Below are 26,812 nucleotides of genomic sequence, written 5' to 3' on the forward strand. Positions count from 1 at the left end.
ATAAATGCACCTGCTCTGTGATAGTCTCAGGGTTCTGTTTGAAGCACAGAGAGCATCAAGAAGACCAAGGAGCACAACAGGCAGGTCCGTGATACTGTTGTGGAGAAGTTTAAAGCCAGATTTGGATACAAAATGATTTCCAAAACTTTAAACATCCCAAGGAGCACTGTGCAAGTGATCATATTGAAATGGAAGGAGTATCATACCACTGCAAATCTACCAAGACCCGGCCGTCCTTCTAAACTTTCATCTCAAACAAGGAGAAGACTGATCAGAGATGCAGCCAAGAGGCCCAGGATCACTGTGGATGAACTTCAGAGATCTACAGCTGAGGTGGGACAGTCTGTCCAAAGGACAACAATCAGTCGTACACTGCACAAATCTGGCCTTTATGGAAGAGTGGCAAGAAGAAAGCTAGTTCTCAAATATATCCATAAAAAGTGTTGTTTAAAGTTTGCAACAAGCCACCTGGGATACACACCAAACATGTGGAAGAAGGTGCTCTGGTCAGATGAAACCAAAATCAAACATTTTGGCAACAATGCCAAACCATATGTTTGGCGTAAAGGCAACACAGCTCATCACCTTGAACACACCATCCCCACTGTCAAACATGGTGGTGGCAGCATCATGGTTTGGGCCTGCTTTTCTTCAACAGGGACAGGGAAGATGGATAAATTGATGGAAAGATGGATGGAGCCAAATACAGGACCATTCTTGAAGAAAACCTGTTGGAGTCTGCAAAAGACCTGAGACTGGGATGGAGATTTGTCTTCCAACAAGACAATGATCCCAAACATAAAGCAAAATCTACAATGGAATGGTTCACAAATAAATGTATCCATGTGTTAGAATGGCCAAGTCAAAGTCCAGACCTGAATCCAATCGAGAATTTGTGGAAAGAGCTGAAAACTGCTGGTCACAAATGATCTCCATCCAACCTCACTGAGCTCGAGCTGTTTGCCAAAGAAGAATTGGCAAGAATTTCAGTCTCTCGATGAACAAAACTGATAGAGACATACCCCAAGCGACTTGCAGCTGCAATCGCAGCAAAAAGGTGGCGCAACAAAGTGTTAGTTAAAGGGGCCGAATAATATTGTATGCCCCATTTCTCAGTTTTTGAATTTCCACAAAAATTTAAAATAACCAATACATTTCGTTCAACTTCACAATTGTGTCCCGCTTGTTGTTTCTTCACAAAAAGTTTACATTTGGTATCTTTGTTTGAAGCATGAAATGTGGAAAAAAGTTGAAAAGTTCCATGGGGCCGAGTTCTTTCACAAGGCATTGTATTTATATGTTTGTGAATATGTCTTCAAATATATATGTGCCTGTATATGTATAGATCTGTGGAGAAAATTAGTATTTGATACACTGCCAATTTTGCAAGTTTCCCACCTACAAAGAATGCAGAGGTCTATAATTGTTATCGTAAGTACATTTTAACTGACAGAATGTTAAAAAGATCCAGAAAATCACATTTATGATATGATACATAATTAATTTGCATTGTATTGCATGAAATAGGTAATTGATACAGTAGAAAAACAGAGCTTAATATTTGTTACATAAAACTTTGTTGCAATTACAGAGGTCAGACGTTTCCTGCCATTCTTGACGAAGTTTGCACACACTGCAGCAGGGATTTTGGAACACTCCTCCAGATTTTTCAAGTTTCGGAGCTGTCACTGGGCAACATTAAGTTTCAGCTCCCTCCAAATATTTTCTATTGAGTTCAGGCCTGGAGACTGACTAGGCCACACAAGGACCTTGAAATGCTTTTTACGGATCCACTTCTTAATTACCTTGGCTGTGTGTTTTGGGTCATTGTTATGCTGGAAGACCCAGCTGCGACCCATATTCAATACTCTTAATGAGTGAAGGAGGGTGTTGGCCAAAATCTTGTGATATATTACCTCATCCATCCTCCCTTCAATTCGGTACACTCGTCCTGTCACCTTTGCAGAAAAGCACCCCCAAAGTATGAAGTTTCCCCCACTATGCTTGATGGTTGGGACGGTGTTCTTGGGGTTGTACTCATCCTTCTTCCTCCAAACACGGCGACTGAAGTTAATAGCAAAAAGTTATATTTTGGTCTCATTTGACCACATGGCCTGCTCCCACGCCTCCTCTGGATCATCAAGATGGTTATTGGTAAACTTAAAACAGGTCTAAGCATGTGCTTGCCTGAGAAGAGGGACTTTGCCTGCCCTGCAGGATTTTAATCCATGAAGGCATAGTGTGTTACTAATGGTAATGTTTGAGATAGTGGTCCCAGCTCTCTTCAGGTCATTGACCAGGCCCTCCCGTGTAGTTCTGGGCTGACCCCTGACCTTTCTCAGAATCATCCTTACCCCATGAGGAGAGATGTTGCATGGAGCCCCAAGACGAGGTCGATTGAGAGTCATTTTGTGTTTCTTCCATTTTCTAATAATTGTGCCAAATGTTGTCGTCTTCTCACCAAGCTGCTTGTCTATTGTCCTGTAGGCCATCCCAGCCTTATGCAGATCTACAATTTTGTCCCCGGTGTCCTTAGACAGTTCTTTGGTCTTGGCCATGGTGAAGAGGTTGAAGTGTGATTGAGTGTGTGGACAGGTGGACTGAGTAAAAAGGCTTCTTAAAGAAAAGCTAACAGGTCTGTGAGAGTCAGAATTCTTTTTGGTTGGTCGGTGATCAAATATTTATTTAATTCAATAAAATGCAATTTCATTTTTTTTAAATCATACAGTGTGATTTTGTTTTCTATTGTTAGATTCTGGCTCTAACAGCTGAAGTGTACCTACAATAAAAATTACAGACCTTTCCATTCTTTGCAGGTGGGAAAACTTGCAAAATTGGCAGTGTATCAAATACTTATTTTCGCCACTATATTGTAAATATTGTATATTGTATGGATATATTGTATAAATGTTTCTTGTATTAACAGATAAACCAGAACAAAGAAGGAATAATAAATAAAACCAAGATATCAGAAAAGGGAAAGAAATTAAGGTAACAGCTGAACCCAATCAATCCCAATCCCACTGAGATGTTTTTGGCCGACTGTATTCAATTGCAATGATATAACTTGAATCAGCTTTCATAAGAAGACAATTAATCTAAGGAATTGACATGCAATGCTCCTTACATTTCATAAATGCACATTGTGGAGGAGAAGAGCCCTATATTTCTTCCTTTAAAGTTGCAATCTTAATTCACTTTGCACTTGGAGCAGATCTAAAGTATTGGCCAAGATGTCATACTAAAGGATATGGACTCTTTCAGGGACTTACATGTATTTTGCGATAAAATCAATTTTGCAATTGAGTTTTGTTAAAATTTTGCACCGTTTTGCTTTTACAAGCTCTTTGTGTGCGCATGTTGCATTTTGGCTGCGTTTTTTTCAGTGCAGATTTGTCAGAATATCTGAAGGGGTTCCTGAAGCCAGCAAAGTGAATGGGAACCCTGAAGTCTAGTGCACATGTTACTTATTTGTTACTTTCAGATTTGGTGCAGGTTTAAGCCTGCAACATGTCAATTTTTTCAGTGTTTTTGTTCCAGATTTCACTCATATTTTTTTTATATTATTTAAATAAATAATTAAAAAAACAGTATGGGGACCCCTCTATTCTTGATAACCAGCCTTGCTAAAGCTGACAGCTGAGGGTTGCACAGCCCCCAGCTGTGAGTTTTGCCTGGTTGGTTAAAGAAAATAGGGTGGAACCCATGTTGAGTTTTTCATTAACCCCTTCACCCCCAAGGGTGGTTTGCACGTTCATGACCGGGCCAATTTTTACAATTCTGACCACTGCCCCTTTATGAGGTCATAACTCTGGAACGCTTACATGGATCCCTGTGATTCTGACATTGTTTTCTTGTGACATATTGTACTTCATGATAGTGGTAAAATTTCATTCAAATAACTTGCGTTTATTTGTGAAAAAAACGGACATTTGGCGAAAATTTTGAAAATTTCACAATTTTCCAACTTTGAATTTGTATGCCCTTAAATCACAGAGATACGGCACACAAAAAACTTGATAAGTAACATTTCCCACATGTTTACTTTACATCAGCACAATTTTGGAACCAAATTTTCTTTTTGTTAGGAAGTTATAAGGGTTAAAAATTGACCAGCGATTTCTCATTTTTGCAGCACCATTTTATTTTTACGGACCACATCACATTTGAAGCCACTTTGAGGGGTCTATATGATAGAAATTACCCAAAAGTGATACCATTCTAAAAACTGCACAGGAATTTTTTGAATATTTAAAAAAAAAAATGAACACCTAACTTAATGAACACCTAACTTTTTTTCACAAAAAAATACTTCAGGTTCAATTTTTTTTATTTTACCAAGGGTAACAGGAGAAATTGGACTGCAAAAGTTATTGTGCAATTTGTCCTGAGTACGCTGATACCTGATATGTGGGGGGAACCACTGTTTCGGTGCATGGCAGAGCTCAGAAGGGAAGGAGCGCCGTTTGACTTTTTCAATGCAAAATTGGCTGGAATTCAGATCGGACGCCATGTCACGTTTGGATAGCCCCTGATGTACCTAAACAGTGGAAACCCCCCACAAGTGACCCCATTTTAGAAACTTAGACCCCCCAAGGAGCTTATCTAGATATGTGGTGAGAACTTTGAACCCACAAGGGCTTCACAGAAGTTTATAACGTACAGCGGTACAATTACAAAATCATATTTTTTCCACAAAGATGATCTTTTCATCCCCAATTTTTATTTTCCCCAAGGGTAACAGGACCCTAAAAGTTATTGTGCAATTTGTCCTGAGTATGCTGATACCCCACATGTGGGGGTAAACCACTATTTGGGCACATGGCAGAGCTTGGAAGGGAAGCAGCGCCATTTGACGTTTTGGGCTGGAATTGAGATCGGACACCATGTCGCGATTGGTAAACCCCTGATGTGCCAAAACAGTGGAAACCCCCCACAAATGACACCATTTTGGAAACTAGACCCCCTAAGGAACTTATCTAGATATGTGGTGAGCACTTTGAACCCCCCAGTGCTTCACAGAAGTTTATAACAGCCGGGCGTGAAAATAAAAAATTCGTATTTTTTCCACAAGCATGATCTTTTAGTCACCAATTTTTTTATTTTCCCAAGGGTAACAGGAGAAATTGGACCCCAAAAGTTGGTGTCCAATTTGTCCTGAGTACGCTGATACCCCATATGTGGGAGAAAACTACTGTATGGGCACATGTCGGGGCTCGGAAGGGAAGTAGTGACGTTTTGGAATGCAGACTTTGATGGAATGGTCTGCGGGTGTCATGTTGCCTTTGGAGAGCGTCTAATGTACCTAAACAGTGGAAACCCCCCACAAATGATCCCATTTTGGAAACTAGACCCCCTAAGGAACTTATCTAGATGTGTGGTGAGCACTTTGAACCCCCAAGGGCTTCACAGAAGTTTATAATGCCCGGGCATGAAAATAAAAAAATCGTATTTTTTCCACAAACATGATCAATTAGTCCCCAATTTTTTTATTTTCCCAAGGGTAACAGGAGAAATTGTACCCCAAAAGTTGTTGTCCAATTTTTCCTGAGTACGCTGACACCCCATATGTGGGGGAAAACTACTGTATGGACATACGTCGGGGCTCGGAAGGGAAGTAGTGACGTTTTGTAATGCAGTCTTTGATGAAATGGTCTGCGGGTGTCATGTTGCCTTTGGAGAGCCCCTAATGTACCTAAACAGTGGAAACCCCCCACAAATGACCCCATTTTGGAAACTAGACCCCCTAAGGAACTTATCTGGATGTGTGGTGAGCACTTTGAACCCCAAGTGCTTCACAGAAGTTTATAACGCCCGGGCGTGAAATTAAAAAAATCATTTTTTTCCACAAAAATGAAATTGGACCCCAAAAGTTGTTTTGCAATTTGTCCTGAGTAGGCTGATACCCTACATGTGGGGGTAAAACACTGTTTGGGCGCATGGCAGAGCTTGGAAGGGAAGGAGCACCATTTGACTTTTTCAACTCAGAATTGGCTGGAATTGAGATCTGACGCCATGTTGCATTTGGAGAGCACCTGATGTGCCCAAACAGTGGAAACCCCCAATTCTAACTCCAACCCTAACCCCAACACACCCCTAACCCTAATCTCAGCCATAACCCTAACCCTGGCCCTAGCCCTAACCCTAAACCTAGCCCTGGCCCTAACCCTAGCCCTAACCCTAATGGGAAAATGGAAATAAATACATTTTCTTCTAATTTTATTATTTTTCCCTAACTAAGGGGGTGATAACGGGGGGTTTGATTTACTATTTATAGCGGGTTTTTATGTTTGGCAGCTGTCATACGCTAAAAGACGCTTTTTATTCTAAAAATAGTTTTTGCATCACCACATATTGAGAGCTATCATTTTTCCGTACTTTGACCCACCGAGTCATGTGAGGTCTTATTTTTTGCGGGACGAGTTGACGTTTTTAATGGTGCTATTTTCGGGCACGTGACATTTTTTTATCGCTTTTTATTCCGATTTTTGGGACACAGAATGAACAAAAACCAGCGTTTCATGAATTTCTTTTGGGGGGGTGCGTTTACACCGTTCCGCATGCGGTAAAATTGATAAAGCAGTGTTATTCTTCTGGTCAGTGTGGTTACAGCGATACCTCATTTAGGTCTTTTTTTATGTTTTGTCGGTTTTATGCAATGAAAACTATTTTATATAAAAAATAATTATTTTTGCATCGCTTTATTCTGCGAGCTATAACTTTTTTATTTTTTCACTGATGATGCTGTATGGCAGCTCGTTTTTTGCTGGACAAGATGACGTTTTCAGCGGTACCATGGATATTTATATGCGTCTTTTTGATCGCGTGTTATTGCACTTTTTGTTTTGCGGTATGATAATAAATCATTATTTTTTGCTTGTTTTTCTATTTTTATTTTTTAAGGGGTTCGCTAAAGGGGTTAACTAATGGGACAGTTTTATAGGGCAGGTCGTTACGGACGCGGTGATACCTAATATGTGTACTTTTGTTTTTTGTTTTTTTTTTCCAAAATTCGGGGGCCTGCAGGGAAGGAGCCCCCGCAGCAGAGCTGCACATTGCGCTGCTGTGGGGGGCTCAGGGAAGCACGGAGGGAGCCCTCTCCCTGCCGATGCTTCCCTTTAACCCCCGGTACACGCGATCATGTTTGATCATGGTGTGCAAGGGGTTAACGTGTCGGGGGCGGTCCGTGACCGCTCCTGACACATTGTGCTGGGTGTCAGCTGTGATAATCAGCTGACACCCGGCCGAGATCAGCGGCGCTCACCACGTGGGCGCCGCTGATCGCTCTAGACGTATTATCCTGTCCATGGGCATAGGGGCCCGAGTCCCATGGACGGGATAGTACGTCTGATGTCATATCAGTTATATCACAGGTGGCAGGTGAGGAATACCCCAATCATCCGCTCCTGCCGTCAGTGTTATTAGTGGCAGTAAGTGTCAGCTGATGGGAGTAATAGTCTCAAAAGCCCCCACCTGCTGTCATTGTTCTGACTTGAATACATCTCTCATCATTCTCTTCTGCTCGTGCCGATCGCAGGCAGAGTAGAGGAGAATGATGAGAGCAGTCTTCAGCACCTGCCGCCAGGGTACAGCGCTTACTGTAGTGCTTCTTCCCCGGCGGCCATCTGTGTGGTACTGATGCGGCTTACGGACAGCACACGGCTGCCACACGTGTGCCGCAAGTATTACATTCACAACACACGGTCATCTCCGGTACCTTTTTTTCCGGTACTGGAAATATCAGGACGTGTGAAACTGGCCTAACGAATACTTGTGTTATCGGTGATGTGTAGCCTGTGCTTCTGTGAAACTACAATTCCCAGCAACCTTTCCATTTCAATACCCAAGAAAACACAGATTGAAGAATCGATGGCAATTTATAAACCGAGTCCATAAATAAATATTTTCATTGTATATAATGCATAATGTAAATAGTTTGCTTTCCCAATTTTTAAAATGTAACTTCGTAATCATTCCTTAAAAATCCTTAAAAGGATATAACAAATGTGATATCAATGATTAAACGTGATTTAAAAGATGTGTAATTACCGATGGGATCCATAAATACCATCATACTGATTTATTCCAGGCCATAATCGGCTTCCTCTAAACATTACGGACAATGCACCTTGGTACTGATCTATCAAAGGTTGTATTTAACAGACAAAAAAAGAGCCGATTTGCATAATGTTTGCATAATGACTCAATTTCGCCATATTAGATGCAATGACATAACATTTTTGATATCATAATGCTGGGTCATAAATTGACTCAATGTCATTATGCAAAATAATGCAAATGATATCATTTTTGTACAATATTTGCTCGGGAGCTCAGCTCATGATGAAATGACCCTCATCACAGAGGGCAGTAAAAGAAAATACCTGAAATAAATGGCTTCATAAGACCACAAAGAGGAGAATTAAGCATGAATATGTTACCTTGGAGCCTCCAGATGATGCTTTAGTGTCTGAGACTTGAGACAGAAGGGTCTGGGAACAGACTCCGGCTTCAGTCTGACGAGCGCTTGTCATTCTGATGTATTAGATTTATTCTAATAGTTATATCTGTCCTATGGTCAATGTGCTAATATGGTATAAAAAGATCTAAATGTTTCACATAATATATAGTAACATTACAATGAATAGTACAATTGGAAGAAAATGTAAAAATTTAGAAAAATATGCAGCTATATCTACTTCTCTGTCTAATATATGGACTTGATTCACTCTCTATGGCAGCGGTTTGAGGAAGGCACAGGTTCAAAGTTGTTTAGTGCAAAAGCGGTATATTTATTGCAGTTCATAAATCTTCACTGAAGAGAAACAGCCTTTCTCCAGCAAACTGGTAAAACATAAAACAAACAGTCCCACGGATGTACGGGCTCACTCGTTTACAAAGGATTCCACACAAATCTTCACAGGATCACCAGTCTTTCCACTTTCACTTACAGACTCTGATTGAGTCAGCTGAACTGCCTTAAATAGCCCGTCCCAAGACCTGAATCTGGAGATTTGGGAATGCATAGTCCCACCCAGGTTTTCTTGCCGCTCCTAAAACCTGGACCCCACATCCTTGCACATTTAAAAAACTTCTCAGCACTGCTTCTCCAGAAGCCTGCTGGAGAAGGCATTTGGTGTGCCCTCTAAATAACTCAACACTCAGCCGTTATTGTCTAACCTGCTGGCAACAAAAGTGCGTAAACTCATAAGTGAAAATTGTGCCCAAGGTGTCAATATTTTGTGTGCCCACTATTATTTTCAAGCACTGCCTTAACACTCTAGGGCATGGAGTTCACCAGAACTTCACATTTTGCCACTGGAGTCCTCTTCCAATTCTCCATGACGACATCACAGACCTGGTGGATGTTGGAGACCTTGCGCTCCTCCACATTATGTTTAAGGATGCCCCAAAGATGCTCAATAGGGTTTAGATCTGGAGACAAGCTTGGTCAGTCCAACGCAGTGATGGTTATTGAGGTGTGTTTGGGCTTGTTATCATGTTGAAATACTGCCCTGCGGCCCAGATTATGAAGGGAGGGGGCTCATGCTCTGCTTCAGTATGTCACAGTGCATATTGGCATTCATGATTCCCTCAATGAACTAGAGCTCCCCACAGCCGGCAGCACTCATGCAGCCCCAAACCATGACACTACCACCACCATGCTTGACTGTAGGTAAGACACACTTGTCTTTCTACTCCTCATCTGGTTGCTGCCATAAACTTATTTGGTTCAGATGGTGTAAATAGTGTATCTTGGTCTCATCTAACCACAGGACGAGGTTTCAGTATTCTATATCCATAGTCCGCTTGTCTTCATCAAAGTGTTTGAGGGTTTTTTTGTGCATCATCTTTAGAAGAGGCTTCCTTCTGGGATGACAACCTTGCCACCCAATTTGATGTAGTGTGTGGCATATGGTCTGAGCAATGACAGGTGGACCCCACACTACTTTAACCTCTGCAGTAATGCTGGCAGCACTCATTCATCTATTTTGATAAGACTACCTCTGGATATCACACTGAGCACGTGCACTCAACATTTTTGGTCGACCATGGCAAGGCCAGTTCTGAGTTTAACCTGTCTTGTTAAACCGCTGTATTGTTTTGGCCACCGTGCTGCAGCTCAGTGTCAGGGAGTTGGCAATCTTCTTATAGCTTCAGCCATCTTTATGTAGAGAAATTATTTTTTTCAGATCCTCAGAGAGCTCTTTGCCATGGGGAGCCATGTTGAACTACAAGTGACCAATATGAGAGGGTGTGAGAGCGATAAAACCAAATTTACAACACCTGCTCCCCATTCACACATGAGACCTTGTAACACTAATGAGTCACATGACACGGGGAGGAAAAATGGCTAATGCAAATATTGAAGATATGGAGTTTGGATGCATTACAGCCATAACAAGGGCATACCTTTCTCAGTTGGGAAACGAAACCAAATATTTACCAAGCGTGCCACTCCTGGGCTGAAAGTCACAGCAGCTTGCACCTTTTCACACAATTTTGTGGTGGTGGTCAGTTTTTTGTAATATTCTATCTGTGGTGGTGGCTGCCATATTTAGCTGAGCTCCTCCTCCCATCAGCCTGAGGGTCTGTGCACACATTGCGTCATTTGTCACAAGGACAAGGACTTTCTAGTACCAGCGAAGTGAATGAGAATCCTGAAGTCTCATGCACACGCTGCCTACTTTTTCCATGCAGATTTGCAGCATATTTAAATTTGCAGCTTTTCAATCTAGTCTTTTTGCTGCAAATTTCACCCATACTAATGTATGGGGGAAAATCCACAATAAAAACACAACAAAGCAAGGCAAAAACAGACGCATATTATGCAGCATTCTTTCCTGCCAACACATCAGGATCTGCAGCAGAATTTTCTGCTGCAAATCTTGAATGTGTGCACATACCCTAAAGACTATATTCACATGTTGTATTTATACAGCTTTTTTTGTTGTTGCTGCGTTTTTAAACTAAAATCTTTTTGCAAAAAACACAACCATGCATTTTTGTTTTGTTTTTGCTGCATATTTTTGTTGATTAAAGCTAACTTTCTTAAACATGTACTATAGAAAAATGACCCATATTATCCCCACTAAAAAGTCCACCATAAAATGCAGCAAAACATGCATTTTGACAGCAGCTTTACTGCCACAAGAACAGGTTTTGCCTGCAGAAAAAAACACTGCAAAAATGAAATGTGCAAATATAGCCTTAGGCCAGGATCACACACAGCAAGATACGGCCAAGTCTCGCAGGTTAAAACCAAGCTCTGGCACCGGCACTCCGGAGCGCAGCGTGCAGCTCCATGTATTGCTGTGCGGCTGCACACTCCGCTCCGGAGTGCCAGCGCCAGAGCTTGGTTTTAATCTGCGAGACTCGGCCGTATCTCGCTGTGTGTGATCCTGGCCTTAGGGTACTGATACACTAAGCGACGCACCAGCGATCCCGACAATGATACTATCTGGTAAGGATCGCTGGTGCATCGCTAAGGGTATGTGCACACGCTGCGGATTCCGCTGCGGACCCGCAGCAGTTTTAGCTGCAGTGTACAGTACCATTCAAATGAATGGTAAACAAAAACCGCTGTGTAGATGGTGCGGAAAAATCCGCGCGGATTTCCTGCGGTTTTGAAACCGCAGAAAGAATTGACATGTCAATTCTTTCTGCGGAATCCGCAGCGGGTTCCTATCTCCACCATTGTGGAGATGGTGAAACCGCAGGACCAAACCGCAGGCTAAACCGCAGATAATCCGCAGGTCTTTTGAAATGCGGTTTTATCTGCGGTTTTTGCAAAATCCGTGCGGATTAATCCGCAGCGGATTCCGCAGCGTCTGCACACACCCTAAGAGGTCGCTAGTAAGCTGTCAAACAGTCAGATTTACCCAACGACGCAGCAACGATCTCGGCGGGATCGCTGATGCGTCGCATAGTGTCACACAGCAGCGATTCTGACGACTCCCGCCTGCGTCCATGATTTCTGAGTCGCTAACGAGGTCGCTCGTCGGTTTTAAACACAGCGATGCATGCTGGCCAGCGGGACACCAGCGATCAAAAAAATGGCCCAGGACATTCGAGCACGATCAGCGACATCGCAGCAGGGGGGCCTGGTTGCTGCTATGTGTCACACATAACGAGATCGCTGGCGAGGTCGCTGTTACGTCACAAAATCGGTGACGCATCAGCGCTCTCGCTAGCGATCTCGCTTAGTGTGAAGTACCCCTTAGATTGAGTCCTACCTGCCCTTTATTTTTCTAGCTTTTAGCCCAGAAGAGTCATGTTTGATAAATATTAGGTGTGGTCACATCAAATAAAAATTTGCCTTGGGCTCTCATGAATTGGCCAACTTGTGCGCTAAGCATCTTCATTTTGTATGTATACTCTGTATAGCAGTAAGGCATCCACATGTCATATATTCATTATTTGCACATCTCGGTGCTTACAGAGGCGCCAAGGACAAGCAAGCTCCAGTACACATAGTGCTGGCAGGTGTTTAATGGGTCCGGGTTTTACCAGCAGCTGGATGGAATTGGCTGCACATTTACCTCCAGTCCAGGTCTTGGGATGTCTGATTTATGGCACCTGGTGCTGTCTCATGGAGGTGGTGTGTGTTTGTGCAAGGTGAGGAAGCTTTACATATGTTCCTTGGACCGTGCTGGAGTCTGAAAGTGAAGCTCTGATATGTAAACGGCTGAGTCTACAAATATCTAAAGGGCTGTCACATTGTAGAAGGATCAACTTTATTCTCATTTGCACAAGGAAAGACTAGAAGCAATGGGATGAAACTGAATGGGAGGAGACACAGATTAGATATTAGAAAAAACTTTTTGACAGTTAGAGTGATCAATGAGTGGAACAGGCTGCCACGAGAAGTGGTGAGTTCTCCTTCAATGGAAGTCTTCAAACAGAGGCTGGACAGACATCTGACTGGGATGATTTAGCGAATCCTGCTTTGAGCAGGGGGTTGGACCAGATGGCCCAGGAGGTCCCTTCCAACTCTACGATTCTATGATTCTATGATTCTATGAGTCTGTGCGTTATATGGAATGGATATTTTCCACTTTTGTTATACCTTTTTGTACCTGGAAGAGGCTGTTTTTATTTTGTTAAATCAAGCGGTTTTCGAACTTTTAATAAACCATCTGTTTATTTAACATCAACAAACTGAGTCCTGTGTGTGAATCAGCATCTATGGCAGAGCCTCTTCCTCGCAAAAGTTATTTAACAGTGTGCAGGTTAGCTGTATGCTATGTGTGGGTGAACTGTAAAATGGACATACCCTTTAAAGCAGGTGGAAAGTTAAACCATTCATTCTGCATGACTGCCTCTAAGCTCATAAGCTGTTCCCATCTTGTGTTCGTTCTCCGCACTGGTTTGTCCTTGATACGTTGTTGCTGATTATTTTATTTTCATACACTTAACATATTCCCCCTAAGGTTCCAGCTTTCACCTTTCCTCCTGTTGTCACATTCCATTATCCAATCTGTTCATGCTTTTCTTCCTCCGCTCCTTTTTATGCACCAGTTATTTGCTTCCTCACTCTGCTTCTCCATCCTTTGATCATTTTCATTGTCTTATAACAACAAAGTTAAAAGGTGTCTATAATCCCAAATTGTTAAATATTCTACATTCTGAATGGGTCGTCTCCATTTGTATCATGTCAGTTTCCTATACAGGGCTTCCTTTTTATTCTTTCAGAAAAGCGCCACCCTTGTCCATGGGCTGTGCCTGGTACTGCAACTAAACCTCATTAAAATGTGTTTTCTGAATCAAATAACCCCTCTAAAAATGTTCTCTAAGACATAGTTATATACAGTATCTAGTTTGTAGATATAGAAGAAAGCAATAAGAATGCAAAACTGAGGCCGGAAATGGAACGAAAAAAGTTTTTCGGGCAAATTACTGCCTAACTACCAACCCAAGACCTTTATCATCTAACAGCACCTATCAAATGACTTTTATTTAAACCCTTAGGGTATGTGCACACGTTTCAGATTCGTGTGCGGAATTTTCCGCGTGGAATCTGCTATTTTTGCCAGAATCCGCAGGTCAAAATCTGCGCTTTTTACCTGCGGATTTATTGCGGATTCGGCATGCGTTTTTACACCTGTGGATTCTTATAATGGAATGGATGTAAAAACGCTGCAGAATCCGCACAAAGAATCGACAAGCTGCGGAAAATAAACCGCTGTGTTTCTGCGCGGATTTTTCCGCAGCATGTGCACAGCGGGTTTTTTTCCCATAGATTTACATTGTACTGTAAATCACCAGGAAAACTGCAGCGGATCCGCAGCATCAAATCCGCAACGTGTGAACATACCCTTAAGATCCAAAATTTTTTTATAAGTTCTGTGCAGTCATCATTTCCTGTCCTTCGTTCAGGAGCCATAACCTTTTATTTTTCTGTCAGCATGACCACATGAGGGCTTTGTTTTTTAGCACGATCCATTTTAGCTTTGAATAATTTAATTTTGCTATTCAATATACAGAGAAATAGGGGGGGAAAAGAAAAAGAGGGATGAAATGGTGGGGGGGTATAATTACATTCCATCACTATTTGGTTTTTGAGAGTTTGTGAAAAATTAAAGGGCAATACAAGACTTTGGTGTTATTTTTCATAACAGAAAAGCTTGTCGACATGTAAGGGTGTAGTACAAGGCACCTGATTGATTGATTAAGATACACCCACCTCGTAGGCCGGGGTCACACTAACCGACGCAAAATACGGTCAGTATTTTACATGCGTAATACGGATGAATGGCCCCTAAACAGTGCTCTGTATGTCATCCGTAATCAAGGTGTGGTCGCGTATTTTGCGCATGTCAGCATCTGTATGGCGAGATTTTCTCACAGGCTTGGAAAATGGACATATAATGGAGCCCTATGACAGGGTTTATAACAGAAACGAAATAATAGATATAGACACATAGAATGCATATATATATATATATGTATTCTATGTGTCTATATCTATTCTTTCGTTTCTTTATTAAACCTGTCAGTGTGAGTTTACTGTATCGCGCACTGAATTGCCGGCTTTGCTAAAAGACACAGGGTGCGTATTTCTCGCAGGTCACATGTGTGGTCCGTGTGTAATCCGTATTTTTTGCGCACCCATAGACTTGCATTGGCGTACTACGGGCGTAGTACGCTGACAATCGCAGCATGCTGGGAGTGGCACGGACCGTAGAATATGGATGAGAAATATACGGCTGGTGCGAGGGACCCCATAGAGAATCATTTGTCTGTGTCTAATACGTGCTTTTAGAGCCTCTCACTCGGCCGTATTTCTCGCCAGTGTGACCCCGGCCGTAGGCTGTGTTTACATGTCACTTTTTTTTTTTTTTTCTTTTTAATGCAATGTTTAAGCTGCTGATAAAGAGCAGTTTTTGCCAGGGTGCATTTGTCTTTTGTGCATGCTTATGAAGTTTAGTGCATAAAAAAATAACTAGGTATTGGCAGCAAAACCTGACACCTGTTGTTTTTTTTTTTTTTCTTTTTTCTTTTGCACCACCCACTTGTTTCAATGGGTGAAAAACGTTGAAATTGACTTTTTTCAAAAACGCAGCTCATTGACAAAACGGTCAGGGAAAAAATAACCAAGCTGTGTGCAAGAGATTTCTGAGATCTCATACTTCACTGGTACTGTGAAACACAGCTGAAAATAGGCCTTAAAAAAACAGCAGCGTGTGAACATAGCCTTAATGATTCAGCAGGGCGCAGAGTGCCTTCTTGCTATAAATCTTACTCAGGTCTGGGATTTGAGTAAGTATAAGGAAAACCACCACTAGCTCTAACCACTTAGTTGCAGCTGGGTGAAAATGACATGAAAATGCCAAAACTCCCCTCAAAATACTGCGCAGCCACACAGTACACAGAAATTTTGCAACTTTTCAAAAAAATTTAAAACAATTTAAAACAAATTTAAAAAAAATTTAAAATTTAAAACAATTTAAAAAAAATTTAAAACAAATTAATCTGCACAGTAAGGCCTCAATGAGGCCTTACTGTGCAGATTAATTTGTTTTAAATTTTTTTAGCGATACATTCAACTTTATTTTGAAATTTTGCAAACAAAAAAGTTGGCCAAACATAAAGAGCATATTTGGTTTTGCACAAAACTCATTAAACCCGAGTGCAATTTTGAAGAATTTTGTGCAAAAAGATGTCGACAAATATTACGAGATAAAACTAAAAACAAAAAGACAGGCAAATGATTAATCAGGTTCTTAATCTTTCTATCTGTAAACTTTAACTATTGAAGTTGCTTTTCTTAATTTATACAAACTCAATGAGTGAGGATTCAACATCTTTTTTATTCTAGGAAAAACTGGACTACAACGTATGTTGTGCTTTCCGAGGAACGGTTGGAATTCTACAAGGACGCCAAGGAGCTGACAGCAAGTTTGGTCAGTACAGTCTAAAGATTTGTATAGTTTGGATCTAGTTGGAGATGGCGCTGACATATCATTCTATAACTGGATAACATGACCTGTCTATTCCAACTTTGAGAAGCAATGATCAGTGGAGGCCTTATAATCCTCAAAATAAAGGACAGTAGGACTAGTTAAGCAGTTTTCCCTACAAAGCGACACTCCCACATTATGCAGACCACTTTTTGAAGTTGTTTCTGCTTTTTTACCAGCATGGACAGGTGCCCCAATGGCCAGACCTCCACCAATCAGGAAGGGATTCATTTTTATTTTTTTTAATATCACAACCCATCCAGTTTTCTTACATGACTTGACTTACTGTAGATTTCTGTCTGTGCAAAGACCAGTATGGCACATGTACTGTATGTTTCCGAAGTGGTGCATCCATTGGCTAAAGGACTGCACAAGACTTGTAACGTTCCCGTGTCATTTAATTATTTTTTTTGTACTCCAAGTTTCATGTGGTATGTGGAGAGGATCTATAATTCATTCTGTCCAAATACTGTACAAGTGGAAGATCACTTTTTAAACTCCACAGGGCTTCATCGGTCACTGCCAAAATCCATTACAAAAAAAAACAGCACTGCGTTGTGGCTCCCACCTATTAGTGAAACCATAAAAACGGAAGCAAACTGACCCAAAACTTCTAAAGGTTAGAAAATGATCTGATTCACAATTTTCTAAGAAATTATAACAAAAATTTTTTTTTACCCAACTGTACAGTGAAACTAAGGCTCAACTTTTAATTATGTTATAAATTTGGGTTCCACCAAAATGTTTCTCTAATGGGGAAAAAAATTATGCAAGAGCCACTAAAATAATATCATGATTTTAAAATTTTCAAGTGTTAAAAGTCCCTTAATTTTTTTTTTTTACCCTACAGGGAACCACTGTGGTCAGATTACAGTTGTGGAAAGCTATGATTTTATCTTCCCCATCAATGTTCCTTATGGGGGGAAAAATGAAAAACCCAAGTATTTTTATATAATTGAAAATTTAATGATTTTCATCGGACCAGTTGTGATTATTTTTTCCCTTTAGAACATTACGTCTTGATTTTTACATGATTTCGATACTTTAACCAACTCTTGACCAAAATTTGCAGTAGTTCATCCTTAGCCAAATGTAACATCTTACAGAGATGCATTGAAGCACAAAAATGCATTGCTTAAAGGAAATCTGTCACCGGAAGTTGCAGGCCTATGTAAATGGCCTGGGTCTGGTCCGATGGGCGGTGTTTCTTCTTTTTTGTCCACCCCAACTGTGGCCTCCATCTGCGCTCTTCTCCAGTATTCTTCTCCATCGTTTGTACATGCGCAAAGCAATCTTGCTTCACGCACGCACAGTATGCTTTGCTCAACGGCGGGCAAAAGCCGAAAATCATGACTGCGCATGCGCCGGTACACTATGTCCTGGAACACAGCGAAATACTTCTGGACATAGTGTACCAGTGCATGCCCAGTAATGATTTTTGGCTTTGCCCACAGTTGGGCAAAGCATACTGTGCGTGCGCGAAGCAAGATTGCTTTGCACACGCGCGAACGATGGAGAAGAATACCGGAGAAGAGCGTGGACAGGGGCCATGGATGGGTTGGAGAAAAAAGAAGAAACACCACCCATCGGAACGGACCCAGGTCATTTACATAGGCATGCAACTTCCGGTGACAGATTCCCTTTAAAGTGTTTCGAGAAGTAACTTAGAAATATTACATATCAATGCTACATGGAAAATGATGTCCAAGTGCTCAAAAAAACTCCAACTAATTTCTTACCGTTGATGGAAAGAACACAAATGTGATTGTAAGGGCAGAAATGCGAGTCGAGTATTGCATAAATTAGTAAAATGTGTGACTCCTGTTCTAGAAAGCCGACAGTGGCGCTCGCTATTTCTTCTATTGCAACTGTTACGATTTTAGAAGCAAGCACTTACAGCAAATTCTACTTTGTACTTTTTTTTTTCACATTGTGCCCGAGGAGAGAGTATTGATCTTCGTTTTCCCAGATATGACAGATAAGTTGTTGAGACAAATCTGGCATGTATTCTTATAGCCTTAGATATAATGCTGTGAAAGTTTACAAACCTCTGTGTGGCATTAAAGGGAGAACAAGTCAATGAGAGGGTGATGGTGCAGGGATATATAGAAACGCATTTGACAGAGCCCCATTGTGAAGGATACCCAAGGCTGGATGAGACCTGCCATACCTTATTGGAATGATGGCTGCCCGAGAAGGTGATTTTCAAGCTGGAGTCACTTAGAATAAGCCATATCCTCTTTTGGCAGGTGACAAAGATCAGTTTAGTCCTCGCTGCCAAGAGTATCTGTCATAACGTATCTCTTTCTAATAAATGAAGAAAATATGAAAAACAAAGCAGAAAGGAAAGTGATATTTTTATTTGTCACTGACTCGAGCACGGAGAGGACAACTTGTTGTCACAAAGCAAAGCCAGGAGAAATGAACATCAGGCTGCGCCACTTAACGGCAAATTCACCACTTTTGACCATCTAGGAATAACAAACCGTATTAGAAAAAAAACATTATAGGTTTTAAGACAGAATAAAAAATTGAGGATAATTCTTTTCATTTGCAGAAGGTTAATCAATGGGGTTTTTTATGAAATATTCTAGATTTTACAAAACTTTTTTGTGCTGCATAATTATCTAGCATTATCTTTAAAGCAGTTATTCAGTCGATTGGAATTTGTGGGGAAAAAAAGGAGAGTTATAGGCCATGGAACGCTCCTCTGGCGCTTCAAATATGTAAATGGCCTCTTCATAAGGAAGAGGAGGCCTGTCACCTAGCCAAATCATATGTCTTGGTTTGCGCTAAGGAGCAGCAAACACCCTGAAACATATGTCTGCAAATTTAGTTTCTGGTTTAGATTCTTATCCTAAGTTATGTGGCAAGGCTTAAAAAAGAGTGGCACCGGAGATCGATTCATCTTCCTTCTCAAAAGGCTATATGCATATGAAAAAAGCTTATAACAGTAAACTATCAAAAAAAGATACTCTCCTTACCAATTCATTTCTGCTCCATGCCAGTGCTCTCCTGGTCCTTTTGTAAGTCTTTGGACTCCTTGTTATAGGAAAGAGGCATCTCGCCTCACCAAATCAGATCTCTTGCTTTGCGCTGAGGAGGAGCAAACTCCCAGAAACACGTCTGCAAATGGGGTTTCTGGTTTGGCTTCTTACCCCAAGTCATGTGGCAAGGCTCGTTAAAGGGTCAATTTTGACTTTTAGGATTACTACATCCAGTTGATGGTGGCAGAGATCAAATGCTCATCCTGCCGAAAAAGTTTATAATGCTAGATTATAGCAAAATGATACTCCTCTTACCAACTTATTGTTGCTTCAATGCTCTGTAGGTCCTTTGTAAGATTTTATGCTTTGTGCTCCAGTGATGGCTTAAGACACGGCCCTTGGTCTATGTGGTCACTTTTGCAACAGAATCCCAGTATTTCCCACTTTGCTTTTTGATTTTTTTTCTTTTCTCCACATCTTTTCTAGAGTTACTACTCAACAAAACAGAAAATAAATTTATAACACGGCTTCTTTTTCCACGACAAACTGTCGTTTTTATTAGTACCATTTTATTTCCAAAATGGTACCTTCCCGTCACCTCTTCTGATTAGTAGGATGATGAACTTCCATGTATGCATTGCACCACAATGTAATGACATCATAAAGACCTAATAAATATAATAGGCACCAGGGAAGTCACCGACAGTAGGAGGTTCGCAGGGCTCTGATCCGACGGCCACAGAGTACTAACATGGACCAGTGTGGGTCCTGTGAATCATTTTGGCTCACCTCTTGTGTTAACACATCACTGCAACATTGCTGGACCCAGAAAAGAAAACATTTGTCAAGTGATAAAAAAGGTAATGTGGGAGGATCAGTAATGTGATTATTACATCTGATATTTAATAGCATGTTATATATTTAAAAAAATGGCTATTACTGCTACTGATATAGAATCATGTGTCTGATATTTTAATTTTTGGGTGTTAAAACCAAAACAGCTATCCGTAACTTGGATTATTATTTTTTTTTTTTTTACACCATCCCCCAGAACTCGCCTCTCCTACAAGAGGACTAACACTTATAAAGCTTTAAAGGCTATGTACAGCTTTGCAACATATTTTATTGTTCTTGTGCATTAAAAAAACAACTAATTTTGCTTCTACAGATTCTATACTGACCTATGAGTCTCCAAGGTAACAGACTACAGACAAACCCTGTGTAGTCTGATCCTAAGGTCATATTCTCCTCCCAATAATTGAGTGCTAGATAGAAAGTAGGGAACATTAGACTAAACAGGTTTTGCTTGTAAACATTGTAGTCATGGTGGCATAGAGATCTATGATGGAATCCTGAGCCAACAAAAGAATAGTTTTGATCAGTTTGATTGCAAACTTTTTTCATTATTTACTTTAAATGGTTGCTAATGTGGACATAGTCTTTACATATATTTGGGAGGTGCACCGTCTTTTGGTTCAATTTTTTTTTACTGAAATGTATGTATTTGGGGCTAGAAATAACTTTTGCTACTGGGTTTAAAGTTTAGCATTCCTTGCCTTCTATAGGCTCTGCAGTTTACTGTATATTGTTATCTGAGAATTCATCAGCAAGCTGGTTCTGATGATCTGACATGAGAATTTGCAACTCTTTGTTTTTCGAGCCGCCCTCAATTGATTTATAACTACAGATCACATCAAAGATGTGTAGGCAAACAAAGCGATCTGACATGAGAATTTGCAACTCTTTGTTTTTTGAGCCGCCCTCAATTGATTTATAACTACAGATCACATCAAAGATGTGTAGGCAAACAAGGCGCCTGTAAAGGGAAAACAATAGAGAAGAGCAGATCGGGCAAAATTTGAATTTGTGTAAATTTTCCCAAGAAATTCAACGGCTCTCTAAACACCAGAGTGTAATAAACAACTTATACTGCGCACCTCTCCAGCCCCTTCACTTGTCCGTTCCTCTGTGTCCTTGCACACGCATGTGCAGAACTATCCCAGATCTCATAAAAGCTGGAAGTCCTGGCCCACCGGGTAGCAACCTTGTTATTCAGGGCCACCAGCGGTGATCAGAAGATGCGATGAGGACCGGATGGGTGATGGTGAGGAGCAGGGGACCAGAGAGGTGAGAACATAGTGGTGTGTTTTGTTTTTTTTTTCTTTACCGATAAACGGACCTTTGTTTCGCAGTTTTGGTGAATCACAAGTCGCCAAAAATTAAAATTTTGGTAATTGTGGATTTTTGTAATATTTGAGTAGAATTTAAGTGTATATTCACTCTTCTTTTCTAAACTATATAACATTTTTAAGTGATTTGTAAAAATTTAAATTTATAAAAATAATTTTTAGCACAAAATACATATATTTAAGGGGGAAATAAAGGTCCAGAAGGTGGCCAACCCCTTTAAGATAACTTTATAGTGAAATAAAATATATATATATATATATATATATATATATATATATATTCATACTAAACTAAGCTCTACATTCAGAGCCATTTGTTTAGGTCCCTGTGTATAATTTGCTGCTTCTCAACTCTCATTATTGTATCTGTTATCTATTAGTCCATGTACAGTGACAATTTAACAATAGATGTTTCATTCGAGATCATAAGTCGTCTATAAAATACTCCAGTTCTATCCGCAAGATTCATCCATGACTGAGTCTTCCTATAGGAGAAACATTTCTTTTCATCTGAATTATATTTGGCTAGTGATTTGCTTGTTAAATATTTCCACCTTCTGCTTTTGATAGAACAGATTTTGTGTCTTGTTGTGTTTATCATTAATGAAACTTTTTGATGGATTAAAAAAAAAAAATGTAAAAATTTTGAAAATGAGTAAAGAAATCATAGAAATAAAAAGTTAGGAAAATTCTAATTTTCTATTTATTTTTTATAAATTGTGGCACCAATAATACATCCGCAATGTTTGTGTTACAAGTTCAGACACAATCAAAGGTCTAACTTCTTCAGAGTTCTCTATAAAGCGGTCATCGTGGGTGCATAATCCAACAGTCGAGAGGAGAATTGCACCTGTCGAGGCCCATGATTGACTGCAGTGGTCATATCACTGAAACGCTAATAGCTCCCCATTTCAGTCACCTGACCGCTGCAGCCAATCATGTTAATTAGTGGTTAAGTGACTGAACAATGGAGCATCATTACTTCTGCCGGAATGGTGACCACAAGAACAAACAGGCTTAGAGTAGATGAGCATATATCACTTAATTGCTTTTTAACTTATTTGTATGGATAAGCAAATGTCTATAACCAAATTGACAAAGCTACTTTCATGTTTCCAGAAATCCGGCACTAAATCTGAGTACATAGATCTACGGGGGGCGCTGATTGAGTGGACAAATGAGAAATCCAGTCGGAAAAATGTGTTCCAGGTAAAATAATATTTTGTTCAAATTTTAAGCGTGTGGTGACTTATTACATCTAATCAAGACCATGAGAGGAGAACAATGCACAATGCTGCCATATTGGAGATTCCCTTTCTTGCCCTTTCGTTTACTTGTAAAGCAACTGCATATGCATAGCCTTCTGGGTAGGAACAACGTAGGTGGCACCAGAATTTCCAATACAGCTGCAAACATTATATGGAACTTTTAGACCTACATATATTACATATATACAGTGTATGTATGCATGTGTGTGTGTGTGTGTGTATATATATATATATATATATACACTCACTGGCCACTTTATTAGGTACACCTGTCCAACTGTGTGTTAAGACTTAATTTCTAATCAGCCAATCACATGGCGGCAACTCAGTGCATTTAGGCATGTAGACATGGTCAAGACAATCTCCTGCAGTTCAAACCGAGCATCAGTATGGGGAAGAAAGGTGATTTGAGTGCCTTTGAACGTGGCAAGATTGTTGGTGCCAGAAGGGCTGGTCTGAGTATTTCAGAAACTGCTGATCTACTGGGATTTTCACGCACAACCATCTCTAGGGTTTACAGAGAATGGTCCGAAAAAGAAAAAAAATCCAGTGAGCGGCAGTTCTGTGGCCGGAAATGCCTTGTTGATGCCAGAGGTCAGAGGAGAATGGGCATACTGGTTCGAGCTGATAGAAAGGCAACAGTGACTCAAATTGCCACCCGTTACAACCAAGGTAGGCAGAAGAGCATCTCTGAACGCACAGTGCGTCGAACTTTGAGGCAGATGGGCTACAGCAGCAGAAGACCACACTGGGTACCACTCCTCTCAGCTAAGAACAGGCATCTGATGGCTACTTTCAGCAGGATAATGCGCCATGTCATAAAGCTCGAATCATCTCAGATTGGTTTCTTGAACATGACAATGAGTTCACTGTACTCAAATGGCCTCCTCAGTCACCAGATCTCAATCCAATAGAGCATCTTTGGGATGTGGTGGAACGGGAGATTCGCATCAGGGATGTGCAGCCGACAAATCTGCGCCAACTGTGTGATGCCATCATGTCAATATGGTCCAAAATCTCTGAGGAATGCTTCCAGCACCTTGTTGAATCTCTGCCACGAAGAATTGAGGCAGTTCTGAAGGCAAAAGGGGGTCCAACCCGTTACTAGCATGGTGTACCTAATAAAGTGGCCAGTGAGTGTGTATATATATATATATACAGTGGGGAAAAAAAGTATTTAGTCAGTCAGCAATAGTGCAAGTTTCACCACTTAAAAAGATGAGAGGCGTCTGTAATTTACATCATAGGTAGACCTCAACTATGGGAGACAAACTGAGAAAAAAAAATCCAGAAAATCACATTGTCTGTTTTTTTTTCATTTTATTTGCATATTATGGTGGAAAATAAGTATTTGGTCAGAAACAAAATTTCATCTCAATACTTTGTGATATATCCTTTGTTGGCAATGACAGAGGTCAAACGTTTTCTGTAAGTCTTCACAAGGTTGCCACACACTGTTGTTGGTATGTTGGCCCATTCCTCCATGCAGATCTCCTCTAGAGCAGTGATGTTTTTGGCTTTTCGCTTGGCAACACGGACTTTCAACTCCCTCCAAAGGTTTTCTATAGGGTTGAGATCTGGAGACTGGCTAGGCCACTCCAGGACCTTGAAATGCTTCTTACGAAGCCACTCCTTCGTTGCCCTGGCGGTGTGCTTTGGATCATTGTCATGTTGAAAGACCCAGCCACGTTTCATCTTCAATGCCCTTGCTGATGGAAGGAGGTTTGCACTCAAAATCTCACGATACATGGCCCCATTCATTCTTTCATGTACCCGGATCAGTCGTCCTGGCCCCTTTGCAGAGAAACAGCCCCAAAGCATGATGTTTCCACCACCATGCTTTACAGTAGGTATGGTGTTTGATGGATGCAACTCAGTATTCTTTTTCCTCCAAGCACGACAAGTTGTGTTTCTACCAAACAGTTCCAGTTTGGTTTCATCAGACCATAGGACATTCTCCCAAAACTCCTCTGGATCATCCAAATGCTCTCTAGCAAACTTCAGACGGGCCCGGACATGTACAGGCTTAAGCAGTGGGACACGCCTGGCACTGCAGGATCTGAGTCCATGGTGGCGTAGTGTGTTACTTATGGTAGGCCTTGTTACATTGGTCCCAGCTCTCTGCAGTTCATTCACTAGGTCCCCCCGCGTGGTTCTGGGATTTTTGCTCACCGTTCTTGTGATCATTCTGACCCCACGGGGTGGGATTTTGTGTGGAGCACCAGATCGAGGGAGATTATCAGTGGTCTTGTATGTCTTCCATTTTCTAATTATTGCTCCCACAGTTGATTTCTTCACTCCAAGCTGGTTGGCTATTGCAGATTCAGTCTTCCCAGTCTGGTGCAGGGCTACAATTTTGTTTCTGGTGTCCTTTGACAGCTCTTTGGTCTTCACCATAGTGGAGTTTGGAGTCAGACTGTTTGAGGGTGTGCACAGGTGTCTTTTTATACTGATAACAAGTTTAAACAGGTGCCATTACTACAGGTAATGAGTGGAGGAAAGAGGAGACTCTTAAAGAAGAAGTTACAGGTCTGTGAGAGCCAGAAATCTTGACTGCTTGTTTCTGACCAAATACTTATTTTCCACCATAATATGCAAATAAAATGAAAAAAAAAACAGACAATGTGATTTTCTGGATTTTTTTTTCTCAGTTTGTCTCCCATAGTTGAGGTCTACCTATGATGTAAATTACAGACGCCTCTCATCTTTTTAAGTGGTGGAACTTGCACTATTGCTGACTGACTAAATACTTTTTTTCCCCACTGTGTATATATATATATATATATATATATATATATATATATATATATATATATATATATATATATATATATAATGTTGGGAATCATAAAATGCTTAGTTTAATATCTGGATTTTTCAGTCATTATAATGAAAATTCCAAGTGCTGTGAAATTGCAAAAAAAAAAAGTGCAATTCCACAATTGATTTTTTTTGGTTGTTTTTTTTTTTTTTCAGCCCTGCTATATGTAGTAGAAATGATCATCTGTTATGAAAGCTGGAGTTCATAGAAGGTCTGCAATGACAAGCATGGGGGTCTTCTGTAGACCCCCAGCTGTCATGACAACCCATCGGCGCCCTGCTATTACATGACAGGGGTGCCGATGGGCATGTCTTAGCGCGTACTTCCACTGGGAGTGAGTTAAATGCCCCTGTCAGTGATCGACAGCAGCGTTTAACATGATAACAGTCGCAGGAGGATCGTGATTCCATCCGCTGCTGTTGGAGGCACATGACAGCAGGGGCCCGTATCAAAGGGAGGGAAACGACTTTGACTGTGCATATATGTCCAAGATCATGAAGGGGTTAAAGTAAGTACACCTCCCTTCACAGGTCAAGAGGGTTTATTGATGAACCTCTTTCCAATGGCAGGCGTAAGAGTACGTCGATGTCGGACACCCTCCCTTTGATGAGATCTCCACAACTCGCTGATCAAAACTTCTGACCTATCACAATGACATGTCGAAGGTTCTCAATATTATCGGAAGCCTTTCAAAGGTGATTGTTGAGGTTAAGTCCGATGGATCTACAATCATCAGCAAAGCTGCCGATACGGTAAAGGTTCTTCAGACGGGGGCGCCTTCTTGAATTGTAAAACAATGCAGAGTAATAGCTGTCATTGGTAATTGGTTATCTCATTGCTATTTTATGGTTGCGTCTTGCACATTGTGACAGCATTATACACTATGTAAAGAAACAAAGAATCATTTTATGATCCCAAGAACGTAAAGGTCAAAGAAAAATGAAAACATTACATCCCTTCTGGTCCATGGGCTTCAAGCATGAGAAGAGGGAAGCAAAGCGATGTGTTATTGTTATTATTTTATTTATTTTTTTCATTACCTCCGGTATAATGAAAGGCCACACAGTGAAACGAGGCAATAATT

At 40.8% G+C, this 26,812-nt stretch overlaps 1 protein-coding gene across 1 annotated transcript in view; it reads left to right on the plus strand.

The window, feature by feature from the left end:
* Positions 1 to 26,812, plus strand: part of ARHGAP15 (Rho GTPase activating protein 15) — an 830,524-nt gene that overhangs the window by 192,880 nt on the left and 610,832 nt on the right. Inside the window, exons 5-7 of the mRNA XM_073545572.1 lie at positions 2,927 to 2,991; positions 16,322 to 16,406; positions 22,759 to 22,848. Of these exons, the coding sequence (XP_073401673.1) occupies positions 2,927 to 2,991; positions 16,322 to 16,406; positions 22,759 to 22,848 (240 nt within the window). The remainder of the gene's footprint in view (positions 1 to 2,926; positions 2,992 to 16,321; positions 16,407 to 22,758; positions 22,849 to 26,812) is intronic.

Source organism: Dendrobates tinctorius, unplaced genomic scaffold (assembly GCF_039654945.1).
Source record: "Dendrobates tinctorius isolate UK_male_01 unplaced genomic scaffold, ASM3965494v1 ptg000143l, whole genome shotgun sequence".
Classification (NCBI taxonomy): Eukaryota; Metazoa; Chordata; class Amphibia; order Anura; family Dendrobatidae; genus Dendrobates; species Dendrobates tinctorius.